This window comes from Astyanax mexicanus, chromosome 9, assembly GCF_023375975.1.
Source record: "Astyanax mexicanus isolate ESR-SI-001 chromosome 9, AstMex3_surface, whole genome shotgun sequence".
In the NCBI taxonomy this organism is placed as follows: Eukaryota; Metazoa; Chordata; class Actinopteri; order Characiformes; family Acestrorhamphidae; genus Astyanax; species Astyanax mexicanus.
This window is the reverse complement of record NC_064416.1, coordinates 35829063-35855411: the sequence shown is the minus strand read 5'-3', so window position 1 is coordinate 35855411 and position 26349 is coordinate 35829063. Positions and strand designations below refer to the sequence as shown.

Here is a 26349-nt window from a genome sequence, read left to right as displayed (position 1 = left end):
ATACAAATTATTCCATACTAAGATAAAAGATGTAACACAGTGAAAGTCAGGGAAAGTCCTTGAGCTAGATGATTATTTTTTATTTAATTTTGATATGTGATAGGTAAAATAGGATATTATTGGTCAACGTAGAATATTACTTACTTATATGTGTTCCATTTTTTTCATTGTTTTATTTATTTTGTACAATGAAGGCCAGTTTTGCTGTTTATTGGGCTTTAAGTAGTCTAAGCTGGTCTTTAATGGAAACAGTGGATAAAAAAAGCTGCCAATCCAGGTGAAAGCATATCCAATTCTTGTAAATTTGCTGGTTAACTAGCTCTTGCTCAGCATAATGTATGTTTCATTTGTATTTTATTTTTTATCATACTTGGTAATGCTGGTCAACCAGATTAGTCACTCTGGTTACGCTGGTCAAGCTGGTAGAAACATTTGAACTTGTTGGTCATGTTGGTCAACAAGCTTGTCTAACTTGGTATACAGTATCCAGTGCAGTATATAGCTTGGTATTGTAGGCTAAAGGTCAAATTTCTTTAGGCTGTGTCAATCACGAGAGCTGAAGCTCTGAATAACGCTGTATTTTCCTGCACTGAAAGTCTCATAGACTCTTCTTTCTTCCGTCATCATCAAAAATGGAACAAATGGTACTGTGAGATAGATACGATGACATACAGGAGTTGGACAATGAAACTGAAACACCTCTCATTTTAGTGTGGGAGGTTTCATGGCTAAATTGGAGCAGCCTGGTGACCAATCTTCATTAATTGCACATTATTGCACCAGTAAGAGCAGAGTGTGAAGGTTCAATTAAGCACAGGTAAGAGCAGTTATGCTGAAAATATTGCAATGCACACAACATTATGTGTGACATACCAGAGTTCAAAAGAGGTCAAATTGTTGGTGCACGTCTTGCTGGAGCATCTGTGATCAAGACAGCAAGTCTTTGTGATGTATCAAGAGCCACATTATCCAGGATAATGACAGCATACCACAAAGAAGGACGAACCACATCCAACAGGATTAACTGTGGACGCTGTAAGAGGAAGCTGTCTGAAAGGGATGTTCGGGTGCTAAACCAGATTGTATCCAAAAAACATAAAAGCACGGCAGAATTCAATGTGCACCACAACTCTCCTGTTTCCACCAGAACTGTCTGTCAGAACAATAAATTACTGTGGTCTAAATCCAGGTGTTTCAGTTTCATTGTTCAACCCCTGTAGATGATAGGTCTGTTCACTGACCGATTTTATAAATATAAAACATTTTGGTGACAAAGATGGGGCCGACAACAAGCTAGACAATAGTATAAAGTAGGTGTAGGTGGTAACTTTTACTAAAATGTTTTTATTTAAAAAAAAAATACATATTTCTAAAAATTAAGCCTTAAACACTTCCATCAGTCTGCTAGTGATTTATCCTCCAGCACCGTTGGTACAGAATGTACGACAGATCAGGTTGTGTACAACTAAAAGGTTGACGTAGGTGTGCATCAATCTGACTCCTGCTTGTGGTGAATGAGGTAGTCATGGAAACGTGGCCGGTTGGTACAGAGCAGTCCCCGGGGTGCAGTTAGTCTAATGGCCTGACCCTTCACTCCACTCTCAGAAAAGGACTTGTCAGCCAGCCACAGTCTCCCCGAGCCTTTCAAACGCTACACAGCCCTATTATACTCAGCGCCGTGTCAGAGAACCAAGAACACAGAACACTGCAACACTGCAGAAATGAGCTCTGACACCTTAAGTGTGTACAGGTCATATAGCCATGGATCAGGATAAAGAGAGAGTGGTGGCATAGACAAAGAAAAAGAGGAAGTGAGATTCATACACAGTGATAAAAAGAACCTGGGTCCTTATTAAAGATGCACTAAAATTTTGCACCAGGTTTTTGGCCAAAACCAAAGCAGCCAAATGCATTTGTAAGGCCTCACCCAGAATAGTGGGTTGAACCTAGGGCTTATGATTCACAACTAAGCCTCCTAACTGGGTAAGCTACCTAGTAAAGGAAGGTACAGTGGTTAGCAAAAGTATTCATACCCCTTGAACTTTCCCACATTTTGTCACCTTACAACCAAAAATTTTAAATGTATTTTATTAAGATTTTAAGTGATTAGAACAAACACAATACATTGCATAAGTATGAAGTGGAACAAAAATGAAACATGGTTTTAAATTTATCAAATAAAAATCTGAAAAGTGACATGCAAAAGTATTCAGCCCCCCTATATCAATACTTAGTAGAGCCACCATTCGCTGCAATTACAACTGAAAAGTGTTTTGGGGTTTGCCTCAACCAGCTTTGCGCATCTAGAGACTGAGATTTTTTTCCGTTCTTCTTTATAAAAAGCTCAAGCTCAAACAGGTGGATTGGACAGAGTCTGTGAACAACAGTTTTAATGTCTTAACACAGAAGCTCAATGTGATTTAAGGCTGGGCCATTCTAATATTCTAACACATGAATATTCTTTGATCTAAACCATTCCACTGTAGCCCCGGCTGTATGTTTAGGGTCATTGTCTTGCTGGAACTAGTGCACTAGTGTTCTCTAACAAACCACTGAGAAACCACTTAACAGAACAGGTGTAATTATACTGAGACTAAATTACACACAGCTGGACTCTATTAACTAATTAAGTGACTTCTAAAAGCAGTTGATTGCACTGGATTTTATTAAGAGGTTTTAGAGTGAAGGTTTTAGACTAAATACTTTTGCACATCACACTTTTTTTAGGTTTTTATTTGATACAAATTTTGAAAATCATGTATCATTTTGTTCCACTTTACACTTAAGCAACATGTTGTCTTTATCACTTAAAATCGCTATAAAATACATTTAGGTTTGTGGTTGTAAGGTGACAGAACGTGGAAAGGTTTAAGAGGTATGAATACTTTTGCAAGCCACTGTAGTTAATAGGACCCAAGGGTAAACTAATAATAATGTGGGACAGGGGTTTGAACCCAGACCGTCTTGTTGCTAGACAAGCACTTTACAACTCATCTAGCAAAGCAGGTGGATCCTGAAAACAGGTGGAAACCAAAAGAAATGCCCACACCTAATGTGGGGATTTTGGCGGGAAAAGAACAAAGGATGCTGGGGAGAATGCTGGCTTTCCCAGGAGAAAGGAAAAATGGACAAACTGAACAAAATGGTTCCTCCAACAAAAACAGGAAACTGAAAGGTTGTAACAGAAAGAGAGACAGTTACCAGTTAAATGAAAACTTAAACTTTGATACTTTTCTTTTTCTTTTCTCTTTTCTTTTGGTGAGAGGAATGACAGAAAAGAGCTTTAAGAGACTCAGAAGCCCAAAAGAAGGAATAGCAGCCACTTGGCTGCTCACACACACAAAGAACCAGCAACTGCTGGTCTGTGTTTCTCATTGACAGTATATATTAACTGGACCAAGCCATCCCGCTGATTTCAACGGAGCCAGGTGAGGCCAATCGTGTCACTTCCTGATCGGCTTCTCGTGGGGCGTTAACCGGGAAAGTGAGAGACTGCGCAGGCGCCAGCATGACGCGAATCTTCCGCGTGCCGTGCAAACAACCGTACTGTTTATAGGAGCTGCACAGAACTATTTACTCCACAGTGAGAAAAGCTCCATTCCGTCCCATAATGGGGCTTTTATTGAATAAACAGCAGATAAAAACTAGAATTACTGATAGCCAATATTAGTCCACGGATTTACTGAAGAATATTCATAGTTTATCTATATAACAAGGATTTAGAAACTCAGTAATAAGAATAATAAATGTGTAATATAAATTACAGTTATATCTCTACATTATAATTCTCATAGTCTATCTTACATCTATTTACTACTATCTTACTATCTACAATGTATTAACTGATAGTAGTAGCATTATATTTGCATAATAAGAGGTTACTTTGACCCTGCTCTCATTCAATCAGCTCTGTACTTTTAAATTAAGAGGAGCAACTTCTCCAAACATTACAGCGCGGTATTTTGGGTCGCTGTCTTTTTACGTCATCGTTAGCATAGTTGTATAAAAATGTTATTTTCTAAAGCTATGAACAGATTATTAATCTTATGGATCAAATGGCAGAAAATCCGTTCTTTGTAGAAAAGAACATGGGCTGTGTCATAATCGAAAACGGCTTGGAAATACATTTATTATTGGTTCAAAGACACCCCAAAATGAATGGAAGTGAATGGATAGCTTTGCACAAATGGTCCTCTCATCCCTTAGCAGCACACTTCCGGTGGCACGTTTTGGAAGGGGAAAGCTGGGGGCCTGGTGTTTCTCCCTCTTTTAAAGGCAGGCCACAGGTGTTGCTGGTTAGGCCTGATTGCCTACAGAACCTACCCGTTGCCCCCCTCTGGTGGCTGGAGTGTGCCTAGCCCTGGAGCCGGTCCTTACAACCATACACAGTTTTTCATTAATTGTTATTTTTAGCATGATAACAACAGCATAACTTAGGACTTTTTGATGACCACTCTTTTAGAACAATACTCATATCGTAAACCAATGCGAAGTGCCAATATTTAGTGTGACCACAGCTTAAAATTAACTTAATAACATTCATAGGACATAGGAATTTAGCTTTTTCATAGGCTCTTGGTTTGGCGTAGATGTAATGGCTGTCTTTGCTCTTATACATCAAAGAGCCACGCGTCCACATCCAACACATCAGCTATCAGAACTGACTGTTCAGTTACTGTTTAACATATATTTTAGATTTTGACACAGGATTTGGTTTTTGATCATTGATAGATGCATTTAATACATTTGGTATAGTGGTGGTGGCATGGTGGCATGTTGAGTGCTGGTGTTCATGGTTCAAGTCCATACCTGGGTGGAGTTTCCATGTTCACTTTGTTCTAGGTAAATGATAGTTGTTTCCGGTTGAGAGTACACTCAACATCATCAACTTCTGCTTTATTCAAAACCAAATGGGTAATTTCAAGTTTGACCTTCAATTACTCCAAAATGCTACAGTCATGTCAACTTGAATACATGAGAATGATATTATAAATTTAGTGGTGTGATATGATAACCCTTTGATTTTAATGTTTTATAAGACTCCAAACTCTTGGATCAAAATCCTTTCATCTATATACAAATAAACAGGCAAATTTCCTACAATTGCAATCGTATGAATTCATATTCTTTACCATATTTTTACTTGAAACATACATAATGAATAATATTACTATTGTTCTTTAAGACTTTTTTTGTGGTGTTTTTTGATAATCCTTTGACTTTCTTATTTTATAGTAGTTTAAATTCTGGTCTATATACAGTACATGTCATGGTGGCCAAACATAAGAAAGACAAGCTTGGAGACCGAACACAATACAATTAATTAAATAGGGAATAAAACTTATAAGAATAGTCAGGGACAGGCAAGATAAGTAACCAAAGGGCCATATAAACAAACAACATACCAGAGTGAGCAGGCAAGGAGTTCATACACAGGAAATCCAATTAGCATATCCAAGCAATAGAGCACGGCTAAAGAGTATTCTAAAGGAATGATGAAAAGAAGGATAAATAAACAACAAAAGAGCAAGGCAAAAATGGTGGTCAAAGATACAAAAAAGGGTCGGTAACAAACGGTTAAAAATGTGAAAAAAAGAAACGTGAGGTAGAACATCTATGGGAATAAATTCAATACTGGGCACAGAAGGGCTGAAACTAGTGCTGGGGAGGACATGTGAACTAATTAGAAGGCCGGCGAGCTAAAACGCCATAGCATCACATGCTCAGGAACATTCGGTAGGTAGATGCAGGTGTATCCTGGGAAGTGGAGTCTTTTGTGAGGGCAAAATTTTGCCATATACAATAATTCCTACAGAAATATTATTTGAAACTTTCATATGAAATACTATGGAGAGTGTTTTTCAAGGAATTGGTGGTGTGATTTGATAACTTTATTACCCCCAACTTGTAATACATGGTTTAGACGCACACTCCAAATTTTGCATAGGAGATATATATTTTTCTTAAGCAAATGTGTTACTTTTGCATTGGCATTGTCTAATAACATGCTTTACATATTTTCATTTAACGATGATTTTTTTCACAAGCCTGAATTTGTGGCGCCCAACTACTTGCAGTGTGTGATATCTCTACCCTAAAAGTGAATAAAAGACAGAGAGAGAGAGAGAGAAAGAAAGAGAGAAAGAGAGGAGAGGAGCAGTGACATATCAGTTTTGGCTCAGACTGTAATGAAGCCTGTGTTAACTGCCCAAGGTAAGAGAGGAGGAGGATCAGGGGATATCTCAGCCAACTCGCTCTGGCCTTCATAGTGTTTAATTAAAACAACCATCTGACATAATGTACCATCCAGTCTCTCTCTCTCTCTCTCTCTCTCTCTCTCTCTTTCTCTCTTTCTCATTCTTTTACTCAGCTCCTCTCGCTCATTCTCCCTCTAGCTGCCTTCTATCACTTTATTATACACCTTGCACCTTTGCGTGATTCCTTTTTAATGGCTTTTTTTATTTTTCCTCCAACTACAAATGCACGCACACGTGTCGGTGGAGTGCATGCGGACGAGAGCGCTGCTCTTTTCTGCTGGCTGGCTCTCGTCTCTTTTACATTTCAAAAAGGCTGTGTTGTTTGCCAAGGTCGCTGAGACTTAGCGTGTCTCATGAAACCTCTTCCCATTCAGACGCTTCCCAGTTTCTCACATTTCAGGCCAAAGAAACAACAAAGAGTCCATCCTGCTGCCTCATAGAGTCCTGTTTAACCCGTGTGCTCTAAATCCCAAGAGCATGCACAATGGCTTAATGTGTTTGAAGTGCTAAGTTGCTGCTTTAGTTGATGTTCTTCTGTATCAAGTCTGCAGTCTTTCTACAGTCACTGTCCTTCTTATCAGCTCCACTGAGCCTAAAATTACGGACTGTAGTTCTGTATCTGTATCTTTGAATATTTTATTATCATCCTTTCACCCTGTTCTTCATTGGTCAGGACCTCACAGGATAAACCACCACAGAGTAGCTAGCTAGGGGTGTTTGGGTGGAGGCTCATATACAGCACTGCAGTGACACTAGCATTGTGGTGGTGGTGGTGTGTTGGTGTGTGTTGGGCTGTGTAGGAGAATATCTTTTACTTAAAGGTACATTCTTTAGGAACTGAGAGCGTATGTGTGAAATGGCTACAGCAGTCCAATTTCAAAACACCACAGAGAGTAGTCAGCCCCGCCCACCCCTCCCCAGCCATGAAACTACCTCGGGTTGCTAAATTCAGCATGCTGAATCTACACAATCTATACAAAGTTTAGAGTAGTAGTAGAGGCAGAGAACTTGGAGTACAAGCGAGAAGGGAGAAGAGAAATACAGTCATTATAAACTCTTCTATCACCCGTATTTATCACCGTTATATATTGACTGTATTTTACAAGAGGGAGCGCGAGGGAGTGCCTCGATCGGTCTGGGTCGGTCTTGTAGTCTTTTTGAGCTCTAAGTCTCCAACTTTCAACTCACTGCCAATATTAGTCAAGTCAGTCAAGTCATTATCAACCGCTTCATCCATTAAGGGTCGCGGGGGGGTGCTGGAGCCTATCCCAGCCGGCATCGGGCGGAAGGCAGGATACACCCTGGACAGGCCGCCAATCCATCGCAGGGCAACTGCCAATATTAACTTTTGTTATATTCCTTCTTTAGTCACTGAGCTTTTTTGAGACGTGCTGAGGCTTTTTAAGCTGTGTAGCAGCGGAGGTTTAACTGAACCAGCCCTGCTAGCTAGCTCCTTTGCTGCAGCACCAATCGCTGTAGTGTAGAGTGGGTGCTGGCAACCTCGGGGGTGGAGTTAGTGTTGGGGAACAAGCAGCAAGTGGAGACAGAGGACAAAACAAACACAAAATCCGGGACGGAGTGCACACTTATAATAGGAACGTACTGCTGAAGCCCTGCTGACAAGAGCTGCCAGTGCTTTCATTCAACATGTTTCCTTAATATCTGATGATAAAACCTAATCATTTTATCATTTACAACTGAAAATGAGTTACATATTGGTCTTTTAAAGCATTTCTTTGTAAATGATGGTAAATGCTGACGTCTCCTGCTTTCTGGACTTTCTGGATCTAGAGGATAATCAGTAAAGACTTTAGACAGCAACCCACATGATGTTCCAACCTTTAGCCATAGGCTAAAGGTCAAATTCCTTTATACTGTCTCAATCAGCACTGCTGAACATCTGATTTTAGCTGTGCCATCTTGGTAACTGACCATGTTTAGTTTCTCTGAACTCACATCCTGTTCCTGCCCCCCTTTATATTTAAGCTCTGCCTGTGGGTAGCAAGATATATCTGGTTCACACTACTCAACTTTTTGAGTCATCAGTTGTTGTGTTGTTCACGCTACGTGAGTGGTTGTGTTGTAATCGTGAGTCCTTCAGTTGTCAAGACTTTCACACTACATGACTGATTAGCGACACAGGGTCACAAATTACACAATTTTTCACCGTGGGAAATTGTAGACTCACCTGGCTGCTCTCCAGAAACACGTTTGTTTTTCACGATTATGTTTTCTAGGGCTCCAAACTCAGGTCTATATACAACTAAAGAGGCAATTTTTCTACAATCTGGAGTCTATAGAGGAGAGTACGCACTTGCAGTGAGCCCAAAATGAATGGGTTCATATGAAGCAACTGAGTAAACTCAGAGTTTATAAATGTGTGATCAGTTTTTTTCTGAAATATGTGCTTATGTCCTCAACACAAAACCATATAAAATGTTTAATTACCGGAGACATAATGTTTTAAGGTTTTAAACTCCAGTTATAAACCTTTTAAACTTATTGCTCTGCCTTTAACTCCAGCTGCAGATGCAGTGTCCTTATTGTCTACAACTTGTTTACTGTACAAAAATTAAAATATACAGGCATGTTTTGTTAGCTTTTTTTTGTAAAATACATTATTGTACTTTATTATATATATATTATATATTATATATTATATTATAAATACATTATTGTACTCAAATTAAAGAAATACTTAGAACAAGTAAATCATTCATATTTTTTCATTTATGTTTTTAGCTTTTTTTCCTCCATTCACCTCATTCATAGAGGACTCGCTTCTCTAGCTTCCTCTAGTGATTTACAGTCATTCACTGATATAACCAGGAGAGAGAAAGTGGTCAGACTCAACATAAACTGCTCTAGTAAAGCAGGAGATGTGTTTTGGACCTGAGGTTCTCTTTCTACGAGATCCCATTGGCTGTAGGTAGTCTCTGCTTCTAACTCCCAGTCGCCGACTGGGTGAGATATCTAGCATGGCAAATATTTGCTGGCTGTCTGCGACTCTTCAGTGATCAATCTGTGACGGTTCGGCGAGCGTCCTTCAGTAGTTTACACCATATGACTGAGCTAGTGGCAAGAGATTCCCAATTTGCCTCCGAGCAGAGCTTTTGTCGATGATCAACGAAAAACTGTCTGCAACTGTGAAACATGGCTAAAATCGTGTAGTGTGAACTTGGCATTAGTTGCACCATGGCTTTTGGGCCATGTGTGGAGTGCAGTTGCATCACAGTTTTCGACCATGGTAGTTGGGACTGAGTTGAGACCTAGTTGAGACTCTTTTCCATCATAATCAACAATGGAACAATATTCCAATGGTGCATTTGAGGAAGATGAGATGACCATTCACATCTCTTCACTGACCACTTTGTTTAGGTACCATATTTATTGTTCAATTGTTAACTTGGGCTATTGGGCATATAGCTTACAGCTGCCTAATTCATTCATTAGAAGGGTGTGACATACATATATATGATGGATAGAAATACACTGATCAAAGCACAGTTTGGGAGCTCTCTCTGCAGAGCTGTAAAGCAAGATGAGGTGTGTGAGTTTAACAGGCTCATTAATGTTTCAGTTGAGTTAACTGATCGCAGTGTCTCGCTGTTCTTCATCATTACAGAGGCTGTTAGTGTCATATGAAGCGCACAGTGTTGCTAATGTGCCTGAAATGCCAGGTAGCTTTCAAAGCTCATTAGATTGTATTTGGGGCTGCAAGCAGGTTCTTATCTCTAAATCAGCAGAGCAGCTTGATGCCTGTAGCATGATTGCAATTTTATTTCATTTTTAATCAACTGAATTTTGTTTTTTTGGAACTGAAGGCAAAATGAGCATTGCTATTTTATTCTAAAAACTACTGACAAATTCCAAAAAAAAATGTTTTTATTAAGAGCGTTTATTTTCAGAAAAAGAGAAATGGTAAAAAAAAAATATATATATGCGGTGCTTTCAGACCTCAAATAATGCAAAGAAAAAAAATCAGAATTATTTAGAAACAACAACAATACTAATGTTTTACTCAGGAACAGTTTAGAAAATAATATTTGGTGGAATAACCCTGATTTGTTAATCACAGCTTTCACCTGTCTTGGCATGCTCTCCACCAGTCTTTCACACTGCTTTTGAGTGACCATATGCCTCTCCTGGTGCAAAAATTCAAGCAGTTCAGCTTCGATTGATGGCTTGTGATAATCCATCTTCCTCTTGATTATATTCCAGAGGTTTTCTATAAGATTCAGTTCAACTTATTCGAATGTCAGTCAGCAACTGCGGAAAGACATCAAGTAACCTACAAAAATAATGACAAAGTGCACAGAAAGAACAAGCTGAATTTGCAAAATAGCATAAGCATTGGATCATAGAGGACTTGAGTAAGATTGTCTTCTCTGTGGAGTCCAAATTTCAGCTTTGTCCAACACCTGGATGCCTAATAGTTAGACGGAGATCTGGAGAGGCGTACAAGCCACAGACTTATGTACCCACTACCAGCCCAATCTCCATTAAATGTAATCAAGAGGAAAATGGGTGGTCACAAGCCATCAAACAAAGCTGAACTGCTTGATTTTTTGCGACAGGAGTCACAAAACGTCACCCAAAAGCAGTGTGAAAGACTGGTGGAGAGGATCCCAAGATGCATGAAAGCAGCAATAAAAATCATTAGTATTGTTGTTGTTTCTAAGTAAATATGAACTTGTTTTCTTTGGTTGGTATTTGGCTAATTGATTGACTTAACATATACCTATAAATAGTGAAATCATTTGGAAGCTGTCTCTTAATTATTAGTCTATATGCACATGTATGATCTCTGGTGGGACTCTGAGGGATAGTAGCTGATTCTGCACAGGACAGAGTTTTGGACATGATGAGAGGAGGTGTGTGAGGGCCCTGCAGAGTCCTATAGCTCTGTAATGATAGAGGGATGAGCTCTATGGGGAGCTTTAATATGCGTCACATACACTGAAGAGTCAGGACTGCAGCTCCTGGACCATCGATGCAGCACAAAAACCTCCGCACTGCCTCCTCCCTGTGCATACCAGAGAGAGTGATGGTGGGGGGAGTGTCTGAGGGATGGGTGGGAGAAAGTGAGTGAAGGAGATGAAAGACATTCAGATGGAGAAAAATGCTTCTTTAGCCCCAAGTTACACTTAAATCAGACCACGAGAAGAGACTTTTGTTTTGGCGTAAGGCTGTTATTTAATGGAACATTCACTACAGGGTACCACAGGGACAGGGACAGGGACTACAGGGACATGTCCTCAACCACATTCAGCAAACTTCAAATTCTGAGTGAGGATGAACACTGGCCAGTGTGCTCATGGCAAGACACCGTGAATAATGGGAGTTGGAGTAAGGCCTGATAGTGGGCAATTTACATTCCTCAATCCACAGTGTCACATGTGTACCAGGAATACTTTATAGAATGCAAAACCTCCCACAGTGGACAGTGCTGTGGGTGGCAATGATCACGACCGGTTGCATCTGGTTAGAATTGTTCACGCTAAAAGTCAAGCAAATCACATCCACATCCACATCTAATGCAGATGACCCCGCACACATATCCCACAGGTCAGTGCAGGGTTCTTTCATTTTTATTGGACATGGCAAAAGTCATGAGACATGATAATTTAGTTGCTTCAAACATAAATAATATGTAATAATAAGAATATCATTGAAAAGTTAATTAATTTCAACTCAATTCAACTCAACAAGAGAAATTCATGTTATATAGATTCATTACACACAGAGTGATCTAAATTTTTGTTTTTTTCATGTTAATAATTCAGCCAATTAAAACACAAGCACCAGTATCTCAAAAAAATTGAATTCCACATACAAGTTACTGTAAGTATTGTAGACTCAAGGTGTCACATTAATCAGCTAATCAACATAAAACACCTGTCGTGATTTTTTTTTAAAGCCTTTAAATTATTTCCTGGAAAATCTTACAGCACTTCATGCTTCCCTCTGCTGAGAAGCTTTTATGGAGATGTGGATTTTCCAGCAGGACTTGGCACACTGCCAAAAACTGACCTAAAGCCTATGTCATGGTCAGAACAGAATAGCAGACAAGCGCAGATACTGATAAAAACAAAATGTGTTTATTATGATAATAAACAGATGAAATCAGGGTCGATACAAAAACAAGGGTGATCACCAGTAGACAGAGCAATGCAGACAAAACCATACCATAAACGAGAGACAGTCCAGAGTTCATACACAAGCAATCCAGTATCAGAGATAATCCAAGAGGCGGTGGTGAAAGTACAGTCCAGGTCATACACAAACAATCCAACATCAAAGGCAGAGGCAAGAATCGGCGTCGAGAAACAAAAAGCAAGGTCATACACAAAGTAAACGGAGACAAGAGATAAGTAACGCTTTGTATGAGGATAACCTACAATACGCGGCGATGAAGTCTGTTTGGCTTGCACCTTTATAGTGCCAGTAATCAGTATTCGGGGCTTCCTGGTGGAAGCAGGTGAGGTGTCACGTGATCAGGTGAGTGCGTGATGTCAGCGGGTGGTGCATTCTGGGTAGTGTAGTTGTTAACCTGAGAACCTCCGTTAGAGCTGGGTGTGGAAGGGACAGAGGAGCTAACAGCACCAGACGTGACAGTACCTCCCCCCAAGGGAGTCGGAACGGAGCCGGAACGGGGACGACCACGACGACGTCCACCCGACGGGCAGGGAGTACCGGCGGGAGGACCAGGCGTAGCCTCAGAGGTGCCGGGCAGGCGGGGGTTGCGAGACTGGGAACCCCTACGTACCGGAGCCGAAGAAGAGAGTGAGCGCTTGGGACGCCCACGGGGTCTAGGAGCAGGCTTACTAGGGTGACGGGCATGAAATTCGGCCAGTAGAGCAGGATCCAGCACGTCACCAGCGGCAACCCAGCAACGCTCCTCAGGGCCGTAACCCTCCCAGTCTATGAGGTACTGGAGCACACCGCCACGCCTGCGTGAATCCAACACCTCTCGAACCGCATAGGTAGACGAATCCTCCCCCTCCACAGCCGCAGGCGGCACGTCATCTGGAACACCCTCAGCAAGCGGACCTGGGACAAGAGGCTTGAGCAGAGAAACGTGGAACGAGTTATGCACTCTGTACTGAGCTGGCAACTCAATCTTATAAGTCACCTCGTTAACCTGAGACAACACCTTAAATGGGCCAATATACTTAGGCAGCAGTTTCCTACAGGCCCCCTCAAACCTCAAGTCCCGGGTCGACAACCACACCCTGTCTCCGGGTTGGTATTGGGGGGTGGTACCACGGTGTCTGTCGGACTGCTCCTTATATTTCCGTAAGACTTCCGAGATCTGCTGATGCGTCTCCTCCCACACCTGCTCACTCCGCTTCATCCAGTCGTCAACAGCGGGAATCTCAGTGGACGACGCTGTCCACGGAGCTAACGGAGGCTGATAACCCAGAATGCACTGAAAGGGAGTGAGACCAGACGTGGAGTTAGTTAAGGAGTTTTGGGCTATTTCAGCCCAAATCAAATATTGTGACCACTCAGAAGCATGCTTGAAACAGTATAACCGTAGAAACTTTCCCAACTCTTGGTTTACTCTCTCACACTGACCATTACTAGTGGGGTGAAACCCAGAAGTGAGACTCACGTGTACACCCAAATGTTCAAAAAATGATTTCCATACCCGGGAAGTAAATTGAGGACCTCTATCTGACAAAATGTCCTCCGGGACCCCATAATGTCTGAAAATGTGTGTGTATATAGCTTGGGCGGTCTGAAGAGCAGTAGGAAGTGCAGGAAAAGGGATAAACTTAACTCCCCTAGAAAATCTGTCTACCACTGTAAGGATAGTTGTGTAACCTTCAGATTCAGGTAAATCAGTAACAAAGTCTACAGCAATATGTGACCATGGTCGTTCAGGAACAGGCAGGGGACATAGCTTACCGGCTGGAAGGGTTTTGGGTGTTTTGCATTGTGCGCAGACTGAACAAGAAACTACGAAGGTTTGAACGTCAGCTCGCATGGTTTCCCACCAGTACCGAGCTGAGATTAATTGTAGTGTGCGTGTAACACCTGGATGACCGGAAGTAAGGGCAGCATGTGCCCAGCCAATGAGCTGATCGCGAAACTGTTCAGGTACATAAATCTTGTGAGGAGGGCAACCCTCCGGAATACGTGTGTTAACTTGACTTTTCTGAATGAGATCATCTAGTTCCCATCTAATAGCTGCTACTTTAACAGTGGGTGGCAGAATGGGTTCGGGTTCGGAAGCGTGGCATGTGTCGTCTGGGGAACTAAAAACACGGGATAAGGCATCAGCCTTAGTATTACGGTTACCAGGACGAAATGAAATAGAAAAATTAAAACGGGAGAAAAACAATGACCAACGAGCTTGACGGGGGTTTAGGCGTTTAGCTGTACGGAGATACTCTAGATTCTTGTGATCTGTGAGAACGGTGAATGGGTGTGCAGCACCTTCCAGCCAGTGACGCCACTCTTCTAGAGCTAGTTTTACAGCCAGCAACTCTCTATCCCCTATCCCATAATTACGCTCCGCAGGTGACATTTTCTTTGAGAAGAAAGCTACGGGATGTAATTTGGGCGGTGAACCGCTGCGTTGGGAGAGTACTGCACCAATGCCAGTATTAGAAGCATCAACTTCAACAACAAAAGGTAGATCCGGATTAGGATGTTTGAGAATGGGGGCAGAAACAAAGGCGGCTTTTAACTCTTGGAAAGCCTTGTCAGCTTCAGGAGACCACTTAAGAACTTTGGTGGCATTCTTAGTTAGCGCTGTAAGGGGAGCTGCTATGGCACTAAAGTTGCGTATGAAACGCCTGTAAAAATTCGCGAATCCTAAAAAGCGTTGGAGGTCTTTGATAGATTGGGGAACAGGCCAACTAGTAACGGCATCTACCTTCGAATCATCCATAAGAACTCCCTGGGAGCTGATGACATAGCCGAGAAATGCGACTCTCTGAAGGTGGAACTCGCATTTCTCGGCTTTAGCATAAAGGTTGTTATCTAACAGCTTCTGGAGAACAGAACGAACGTGCTTGACATGTGATTCAAGATCGGGGGAATAGATCAAAATGTCGTCTATAAAAAGTGTTACGTATTTCCCAATCATGTCCCTGAATACGTCATTCATAAATGACTGAAAAACGGCGGGGGCGTTAGCGAGACCATAGCTCATAACTTGATACTCATAGTGGCCATTAGTAGTGGTAAACGCTGTTTTCCACTCGTCCCCCTCCCTAATGCGGATAAGATTATATGCACTGCGGAGATCGAGTTTGGTGAAGTAAGAGGCCGTGCGTAGTTGCTCGAGTGCACTAGGAATGAGAGGCAATGGGTAGGCAAATTTTTTTGTTATAGCATTCAACCCTCTATAATCTATACAAGGTCTCAGTCCCCCGTCCTTTTTCTTCACAAAGAAGAACCCAGAACCGACAGGGGACTTCGACGGCCGAATGAAACCTTGAGCTAACGCTTCGGTAACGTAATCATTCATAGCTTTCTCCTCATCTAAAGTAAGGGGGTAGACCCTAGCTTTGGGTAGGGTGGCACCCTCCACTAGGTCAATGGCACAGTCATAAGAACGATGCGGAGGCAATTTAGTAGCATTCTCTTTGCTAAACACTTCTAAAAAATCTGAATATTCAGGGGGTATAACAATAGGATCAGAAACTTCAGGACTCTCTACAGAAGTTGACTGAATAACTAAACTATCCAGAGCTAAACAATGTTCATGACAGTGAGTAGACCAAACCGTGATATCCCCATCGCGCCAGGAGACAGTGGGATCGTGGGTCTTCAGCCATGGCATGCCCAGGATAACTGGATGCTCGGTGCAGGGAAGCACGAAAAGTGGTAGTTCCTCAAAGTGAAGAGCGCTGGCTTGTAGAGTGATGGGCAGAGTCTGCAGGGTAACCGGCTCGGAGCGGACAGTCTTTCCATCAACAGCATGGATGGCTAATGGACGTAGAAGTTCTCTGGTGGGCACTCCATGCTCCTTAACTAGGTCCTGGCTGATGAAGTTCCCCTCCGACCCGGAATCTACAAGCGCTGGGACAGAGAGCATACCAGTAGGTAACACAATATTAACAGGCAAAGAAAAACATTTAGAGCGAAGGATTGTGTTGTGCTTACGTACCACGTTAGCGCGTGGAGAGCACTCCACGCGCTGTCCCAGGGCTGGAGCTTTCACAGGTCGGGTCAGGAGACCACACTCAGCCTTGAAATGCCCGGCCTCTCCACAATAAAGGCATAGGCGAAGCTGGATTCGTCGCTGCCGCTCCTCAGGAGTTAGCCGGATTTTCTGGATATCCATGGGTTCTGGGGCAGGCAGCGCAGCTTTCTCTGGAGTGGGAGCGCGGGGCAGAGACACAGAAGTGTGTTGAGTGCGAGGACTGATCTTGGGTCGGCGCGAGAGAAGTTGATCCAACCGGATCGACAGTGAAATGAGCTGATCCAGGGTCAGGGAATCATCTCTGCAGGCTAATTCCCTCTGTATATCTGGATTAAGTCCGCATCTAAACACGTTGATCAACGCAGCGTTATTCCACCCACTACCAGCCGCGAGAGTGCGAAACTCCAGAGCGTAGGAAGCCACCGGCTTCTGACCTTGCTTAAGAGCCAGCAAAAGTTCTCCATTAGACTGTCCATAACGCGAATGATCAAAAACTGAGCGGAAAGTAGCCAAAAAGTCAGTGTAACTAGCCCCAGAAAGGTCTTCCCAAATAGCTGTAGCCCACTCGAGTGCCTTACCAGAAAGCCGTGAGATAATAAAACCGATCTTAGCTTTATCGGTTGTAGGCGGTGAATTACTGAAAAACACGGAGCATTGTAAAAGAAAACCGCTGCATTTTTCCGGATCCCCATCAAACAACTCCGGTTTAGAGACAGAAAATCCAGGCACAGAAGAGTTAGCGTTGGGCATACTGGGGGCAGCTAACGGGCTAGGGCTAGGCTCAGTTACGCCTCTGAGGTGAGCTAGCAGCTCAGCTAGTTGTTGCTGCTGCGTGGTTTGCTGGCGGGCTAGCTCAGAAACAGCTTGGGTCACACCAGCGAGCGTTTGCTGGTGCTGACCGAGTAGCCTCCCCTGGTTGGCTAAACCAGATCTAATAGCCTCAGTATCTGCTATCTGATTTAGGACGGCCGCGTATTCTGTCATGGTCAGAACAGAATAGCAGACAAGCGCAGATACTGATAAAAACAAAATGTGTTTATTATGATAATAAACAGATGAAATCAGGGTCGATACAAAAACAAGGGTGATCACCAGTAGACAGAGCAATGCAGACAAAACCATACCATAAACGAGAGACAGTCCAGAGTTCATACACAAGCAATCCAGTATCAGAGATAATCCAAGAGGCGGTGGTGAAAGTACAGTCCAGGTCATACACAAACAATCCAACATCAAAGGCAGAGGCAAGAATCGGCGTCGAGAAACAAAAAGCAAGGTCATACACAAAGTAAACGGAGACAAGAGATAAGTAACGCTTTGTATGAGGATAACCTACAATACGCGGCGATGAAGTCTGTTTGGCTTGCACCTTTATAGTGCCAGTAATCAGTATTCGGGGCTTCCTGGTGGAAGCAGGTGAGGTGTCACGTGATCAGGTGAGTGCGTGATGTCAGCGGGTGGTGCATTCTGGGTAGTGTAGTTGTTAACCTGAGAACCTCCGTTAGAGCTGGGTGTGGAAGGGACAGAGGAGCTAACAGCACCAGACGTGACAGCCTAAAGTAACTGATGCAAAACAAGTCCTGATCAAGTATTGATTGCATATACTGTGCATACTTTATATTTCTGCATTAAAGTATATATTTTTAACATGTCTTAAACAATATTCTATTTCTATGAGTTTTCATCTGTAAGCCATAATCACCAAGCTTATAAAAATGAACACTTGACATAGATCACTTTGTGAGTAATGAATCACTTTTTTAATTGAATGACTGAAATAAATTAACTTTTCAACTATATTGTAATTAATTGAAATGCACCTGTAGTTTGTTCCTGTCCTATAACTTTTGGCATGCCAGTATATAATGGCAGCTGAGCTCATTAAACTGGGTTTAAAGAACATGTTTAATCTCTAAAATTACAACACTTATTTTTTTCTTGTTTTCTTTTATCTTTTCTGTTTCTCTTTCTCCCCGGAGTGAGAGAGCATGAAGAGTGGTACAGTTCTACTCCTCTTTGTCATGGTTTTGTTTGCGATTCATCCAAATGTGGCTTTCGCTGTTTCTATAGGTGTATTTTTGTATTGGTTAAAACCTGGTTCAGTACTGTTATCATCTGAAAGGGATGAAGGGAGGCGGGTCAAGTCAAATGCACTAACTGGCCTCTTTATTAGAAACACCTACACTGTACTTCTACCCTCTGGTCACTTTATCAGAACTTCCAGCACCACTGAATTATTCATGTAAGTGGTTTATGTGTATTCTTGAACTTTTTTGTACAATTTCAAACCTAAATGTTTTACAGCTGTTTCTAACGCATCCAGTGAGTGTGTCTTTAAATGTATGCTTGTTTTTTTATCTCTCTCTCTAGAGATCGTGAGGGCGATGACCTACGTGATCAACCAGGGAATGGCCATGTACTGGGGGACCTCCCGATGGACAGCCATGGAAATTATGGTGAGCTGGTGACAATTTTCCACACCTGTCCATCACCCCCATTCACTTTAATTCACTGGAGTAGGCTGAGTGAAGAGTGCGGCAGTACATTATCTGGATTAGCTAAAAGGTGTTCCAGTAGAGATAGCAGCAAAGCCCAATACATCCCAGTGTCAGCTCTGCCCTTCACCATCCTCCTTTACCCAGATATAAAACTGCAGTGTAAGGACGCATACATACATAATCAGAATGCATCATCAGATATTAAGGAAACATGCTGAGTTTCAGCACTGGCAGCTCTTCAGCCAGTATTTTCTTATTTGAACTATTTGAGCTATATGTCACAGAAATCTGTGTGGGTTGTAGCCTCTGATTCTGCCCACTGCCATTCCCCCAGTCCCATTTCCACACCCCAAGTTGTCAAGTATAGACAACAGCATGCGAACAGTGTGCTACAGCTATAAAAATGGGTGAGGTGGCTATTTTTCTGCTGAACAGGTTATCACTTAGCTTCAGTAAGGTTGCTGGGTAAACCAAAGCTGGATGATTTTCCACCACCACTAGCGTAGTAGTGGCAGGCATTTTGGACCCTGAAGCGTATAAATCCACTGATCTGCTACAGAGTAAGACTTAACATCATTTGCCACTCTGTGTCAATCTGGCAACCCGTGTGACAGTTATATAGTTACTTCTCTTGTTCTATATTAATACCTACAAATAAGTACCTGTAGGAGCCGGTATTAGTAAGTATTTTGAATGTACTGGTTCAGCCAGAAAAGTTACACTGTAAGTAAAGGGGGCGTCCCCCCTAAAACGTGGGCTGTATTACCAAAGAAGTGTTACCAAAGAAACAAATAAGTTATATAATATTTTACAATAAACTCAATTTTAAAAAATATCAATGTTTGTGTTAGAGATACAAGATTATTTTCTTTTTTTTTGTTGTTGAGGAGTGCTTTAAATGCAATGAAGACACATACAGCAGTACATGCTTTGCCTAAGGGGGCACTGAGGCGTCTTCCTCCATCTTCCCAGCAGTCCATATCGCTGCTGTGATCTCCAGCTAAACACCGGGCCGATTGCTGCTCAGACTGTGGACACACTGTTATCTTCTTTCAGAAGCTAAATAAAGTTGTTCTGAGGGGGTTCAGGGGGCACCGGGGTGCCCTGTGGCAGGCCTGTGATTGGGTAGCTGTTTTTATCAGCTCTCCCGCTGTAATGGCAGTGTATGTTGATGGCATGTCCGCTAATGACGGAGCTACGGTGTGTTTCGGGTGTGGAGCCAACAATCGAACAGGAGAGCGCTGTAATTTAGCTGGCATCATTAATTTCAGTGAGGCGGATTTGGCGCTTGGCACAGCCGGGTGAGGCAGAGGCAGTAATGACCTGTAATTTGTGCAACAGTGATCACGATGCCTGGCTTTCTGGTGTCACGCCAACCAGCGTCCCTCCTACACAACCATACACCCCCTGTCAGTTCCCAGCGTGCGAGATTTAAATGATACTGTTGATTGTGTTATAAAGAGCTGTGTGTGTGTGTGTGTGTGTGTGTGTGTGTGTGTGTGTGTGTGTGTGTGTGTGTGTGTGAGAGTGAGCTTCTATGGATCATGTGTGAACAACAAAGCATAAAGCAAAACACACTGCACACTGCCTGCAGGCCAGATGTCCTCTATACTGCTGCAAAGAACTGATGATCTGATGCTTATCTTGTCATGCTGATGATGATTCTGCTCTATTTTATTACAGCTCTGATTGTTTACACCAGGCATCAACACATGCATTTTTTTAAATCAGATCCAGAAAAACTTAAAAGGAACAGATCTCATTCACATTTACTACAAATGTAAACATAATGTGTTTTCCATAATCATATTTATTTATTTAATTAATTAATTTATTTTTTATTTATATCTTATAAGGTATAGTTAATATTTTAAATCTAATATATTTAGAATCTTCTATAGTCTTATATTTCTTACTGTGCTCTCTTATTGTACTACCCCATCTATCTGTCTATCTATTTCATCACACCATCAGAAATATTTATGTCTAAAGAATTTAAATACAATAAAATTTAACTGTGGATTTTGGCTTTAAAACATAGCTGCAGTAGAAGCAATGTGCAACTTAGGCTACGTTCACATTACAAGCGACATTGCTCAAATTGGATGTTTTGCTCAGTTCGGATTTGGGAATCTTGACGGTTCACATTCACAAATGTAAGTGAGCTGTATCTGTGTGTAATGTGAATGCATCTGTCCCTGAAACGCCTCACATGCTCACATTGATACCTGTATAAATGTCTCCTTCTTCACCAACAACAACAAAAAAAACATCATATTAGAGAGACAATTTTGGAAAAAAACATGACTGTAAAATTGTGAAAAGACATTCTTGTCCTGATTTCTGTTCTTCCTCTTCTGTCACTGTATTCTTTCCAGTCTCCTAATGTTTTTTTTTTTTTTCTAGCCATGTGCTCCCTAGCACATGGCCCTCTGTGTGGTTCTCCTTGTCTCCTGGCCTGTCTTCTGTGCTTCCACATGTGTCATTTGTAGCTCCACCCCCTCATTACATGTCCCCAGGTGTTTTCTGTTTCCTGTTTCCTCCATGTGTACTTACAGCCAATTCAGTTCAGTTGTACGTCTTGACGTCAGTCATGGTTCCTAGTTCTTTGTTTTCTGTTTTAGTTTGTTCTAATGTCTATGTTTTGTTTTGTTTTCTTATTTAGTTAAATATATAACTCTTGCATGGGCCTCTGCCTCTCCTTGCTGCACCCTGACATATCCCACCCTCTGCAGTACATAATATTCTCGAAAGAATCAGAAACTGTATCATGCAAAAGAGAAGCTATTTGTCAAAACCATCCAGAAGCACCAGTGTCTTCTCTGGGCCAATTTAAAATGTCAAATTCTGATTTATCTGACCATAGAACAGTTTTTTATTTTGCCTCAGCATGTTTAAAATAAGATTTGACCCAAAGAATATGCTGGAGTTAAGATAGCAACTTCAAAATCATGGTGATTATAAAATAAAGAATAGTGTGACCCTCATTACTACTTTGGGTTCAGCATGTGAAAAACTGCACTGTGGAATTTTTTTTTATGTCTCAGCTTGTCCAGAAATGCATGTGTCCCATGTTTTCTTTAGTGGTAAGGTTAACTCAAGAGCAGGAAATGCAAATTCTCCATAATTCTACTTGAAAATGTTAAAACTACATACATTTCTCTCTCTCTCTCTCTGTCTCTCTCTCTCTGTCTCTCTCTCTCTGTCTCTTGTTCTCCAGGAGGCGTACTCCGTGGCCAGGCAGTTTAACCTCATCCCGCCGGTGTGTGAACAGGCTGAGTATCATCTCTTCCAGAGGGAGAAAGTGGAGGTGCAGCTGCCGGAGCTCTACCACAAGATAGGCAGGTGTCAATCATCAGCGCCCGCCTCTACAGCATCTTACTCCATCTGCGATATACAGTGCGCTCCATCTGCCTAGTGTCAGAACTGCTAATTCATTCAGCTTTCTGTCCGCAGTGTGTAAATGTGTGTTTGGCCGCTTTCAGAATTTCTCTCTCGCTCCCTCTCTCTCCCTCACCCTGCCTCCATATTTCTCTCACTATCTCTCCTGCTCTCTCTCTCTCTCTGCTTCTCTACCATCATTTTTCTCTCTGCGTCTCTGTCAGGTTTTATGGCGAGCATGATGAATATTAGTGTCATGTCTGCAGATTGACAGCCTCATCCCTCTGAGTGTCATATGTCTGCTGTCACACAGCACGTATCCGGTCTGTTCTCTTATCTGCTAACCATCCATTCATTCACATGAACAATGATCTGCTATACTGTGTAAAAAATGATTGCACCCAGAAGGAAGTTTTGGTTTGCAGTGCTTTTCGGAAGAAAGATAACGGTTACCAGAAAGAGTATAAACAGATTTTAAAATTATGATCACATTTAAATCTGCAAAGTGTGACCTCCTTCATGTTGTTAACTTGTAACTTCTGCTCAACCTTCTTCCTGTAGGTCTCCTTAGCCTCCTTTAAGCAGGACTTGAGTTCACGCTGGATGTTCTTCAACTCCTCCTGGTTCTTGTCTTTAAAGGCCCTCTTCTTTTTGTTTAAAAGGTCCTTGTGAGGACATTGAGGGGGTAACAGACTGCACAACTGACTATCTGAACTTTTGCATGGACAATGTGGTTCCTGTAAGAACTGTTCGCTGCTTTGCTAATAACAAGCCCTGGATTACAAGTGACGTAAAGGACCTTTTAAACAAAAAGAAGAGGGCCTTTAAAGACAAGAACCAGGAGGAGTTGAAGAACATCCAGCGTGAACTCAAGTCCTGCTTAAAGGAGGCTAAAGAGACCTACAGGAAGAAGGTTGAGCAGAATTTACAAGTTAACAACATGAAGGAGGTCTGGGACGGTATGAGGACAATCACAGGGTGCAAGCCAAAGAGTGATAGTGCAACAGCTGGTGGTGTGGAGAAAGCGAACGAACTCAATCTTTTCTATAACTGGTTTGATTGCCCTGTTTCATCCTCACCTGCTTCTGTCTGTCCTGCTATCTCAGCAACCTCAGCCTCTGCCCCACTGGACACCTCCCTACCTCTTCTGAGTGCTACACCGGTCTCCCTCCCACAGACTGTCAGCACATCCAGTCTGCCACCCCCCACCTCCACCCTCCACCTCTCTGCAGACCAGGTCACAGGGGCGCTGAGGAGACTCCGCTCAAGGAAAGCAGCTGGACCTGACGAGGTGAGCCCAAGACTTCTCAAGGCTTGCGCCTTTGAACTTGGATTACCCCTGTCGAACATCTTCAACATGAGCCTGCAGTTGGGGAGGGTTCCAACGCTGTGGAAAACCTCATGCCTGGTCCCTGTTCCCAAGAAACCTCGCCCCAGTGAGCTCAATGACTTCAGGCCAGTAGCTTTGACCTCCCACATTATGAAGACCATGGAACGACTGCTTCTCCCACTCCTCAGACCCCAGGTACAGCATGCACTGGACCCTCTCCAGTTTGCATATCGGGAGAAGATTGGTGTTGAGGATGCCATCATCTACCTCCTCCACCGAACCTACTCTCATCTGGACAAGGGCAGTAGTGCTGTGAGAATCATGTTTTTTTTTATTTCTCCAGTGCTTTTAACACCATCCAGCCTCCACTTCTCAGAGACAAGCTGGTGAAGATGCATGTGGATCCTCACCTGGTGTCCTGGATCACAGACTACCTCACCTGCAGGCCACAGTATGTGAGGCTCACTGACGGCACATCAGAGACTGTGGTCAGTAGCACTGGAGCACCACAGGGGACTGTGCTCTCCCCCTTCCTCTTCACTCTCTACACATCAGACTTCCAGTACAACTCTGAGATGTGCCATCTGCAGAAATTCTCGGATGACACTGCCATCGTTGGGTGTGTGAAGGGTGGTCAGGAGGAGGAGTACAGGAGAAAGGTGGATGACTTTGTTGCTTGGTGCCGACTGAACCAACTGCAGTTAAACATATCCAAGACCAAGGAGATGGTGGTTGACTTTCGTAGGTCTGGACTACCCTTGCAGCCAGTCTCCATCGAGGGGGTTGATGTGGAGACAGTGAAGACCTACAAGTACCTTGGTCTGCAGCTGGACAACAAACTGGACTGGTCAACAAACACAGACACCCTGTACAGGAAGGGACAGAGCCGGCTCTATTTCTTGAGGAGACTGCGGTCCTTTAACATCTGTAAGAAGCTTCTGCAGATGTTCTACAAATCAATCGTGGCCAGCATTCTCTTCTACGCTGTGGTGTGCTGGGGAGGCAACATGAAGAGGAGAGATGCATGATGGCTGGACAAGCTGGTCAGGAGGGCCGGGGCAGTGGTTGGAATGGAGCTGGACTCTCTGGTTACAATAGCTGAGAGAAGAACTTTGGATAAACTGCTTTCAATCATGAACAATGATAGTCACCCACTTCACACCACCATCATGAAGCAGAGGAGTGTGTTCAGTGGCAGACTGCTGTCACAGAGCTGCACAACAGCCATCAGCCATCAGACTCTTTAACTCCTCCCATCGGGGACGGGATGCTGCTACTGATATTTTCCTCTGTCCGCTTAAAGCTGTCCCACCAGCCCAACGAAGGTTCAGTATCTCTTACATTTTAAAACAGGTTTACAAAAAATCTAAAATAACCACATGTGAACCACTTACACACTACAATTAGATTATCAGAATCTGAACATGTTGTGGACATTCCTACATATGTCATTCTTTTAATACAGCCAAATTAAAAACCCTTTTCTATATATATTTTTTTAATTTAAGATTTCATGTCTTTTTTGTAATAAATGCACTCTTTTATATGATATATTTTTTATTTATTTAATGGATTTAAAATTGAACAAAGAGTGCACAAATTCTGCAAAATGACTGTTGGTGACCTAAAAATGGTATTATGAGCTTTTACTAAAAGGACATGGACCAGATATATTCCATCAGTAAAACATTAGTCCTAAGGGGCCTACACAATAATTTTTAATTAATACTTCTTCCTTTTGATCACTCCACACCTGATCAGTTCAGTTAATTTCGGTCCTCTCCACATTTCTAGTTAAACTGAGTCACAAGCTGTATTTTTTTTATTTTAAAAGGTTTAATCTGTGTGTTTTATTTCGGAGTATTTTTAAGCAGCTATCAGAAAAATCTCATCACAGTTTCCATGATTAGACTACCGTTACCTTTCTTTTAGAAAAATCGCTGCATGTATGTTTTAACATCAGCAGCTCCAACTAGCTGCCTGAACTCACAGCGAGGAGGGCGGGGCTTCCCCACACTGACCCTCCTTGCAAGCTGATTGGCTGTTTCTCCTGAAAGGCGGGACTTTCTCCTTGAACCGGCTCCACGATTGGTTAAGAGACACAGAGCGGTCAGTGCCCTGTATCCTCAATAATATATATTTTTTTATTTCAATAAAATACGGGAAATTTACGGGAAAATACTAATACGGGAGGACGGCGGGAAAGAGGAGTAAAATACGGTAGTTTCCCGGCCAAAACGGGAGACTTGACAGGTATGGGGTATTCACATATTCACAATCTCCTTTTAGAACTATATTTGTTACAGTTGCATATTTATATTATATTTCTATGTCACATCAGCCACTTTCATAATCAATGTCATTGCACACTGCACTTTGCTCTGTTAATTATTTAATGAACATCAGCAACAACTGCACTGCTCTGTTTACAGATATGTATCTTACCTTGTATAGTACGTTTTTGTATAGCCTTATATATATATATATATATATATATATATATATATTTTTTTTTTTTTTTTTTTTTTCTTCTTCTTCTTCTTTTTCTCTATTCTTCTGTTTTAATTTATGTTTGAATCTGTTTCTTATTGTATTGTGTTGTTGCTGCTGGATGCCTAAATTTCCTTCGGGATAATTAAAGTATCTATCTATCATCTATCTATCTATGCAAAAGTATTTAGTTCATTCACTTTACTCTGATCCTCTTAAATTAAATCCAGT

General features: G+C 42.2%; 1 protein-coding gene and 1 long non-coding RNA gene across 4 annotated transcripts in view; both read left to right on the top strand.

Annotated features, from left to right (window-relative positions):
• LOC125804584 (uncharacterized) overlaps positions 1-26349 on the top strand; it is a 432046-nt gene that overhangs the window by 394208 nt on the left and 11489 nt on the right. The window lies entirely within an intron of this gene.
• Positions 1-26349, top strand: part of kcnab1a (potassium voltage-gated channel subfamily A regulatory beta subunit 1a) — a 253238-nt gene that overhangs the window by 215400 nt on the left and 11489 nt on the right. For all 3 annotated transcript variants that reach the window (XM_049483592.1, XM_049483591.1, XM_007232085.4), the window contains 2 exons: positions 18790-18875; positions 22138-22258. In XM_049483592.1, the coding sequence (XP_049339549.1) occupies positions 18790-18875; positions 22138-22258 (207 nt within the window). The remainder of the gene's footprint in view (positions 1-18789; positions 18876-22137; positions 22259-26349) is intronic.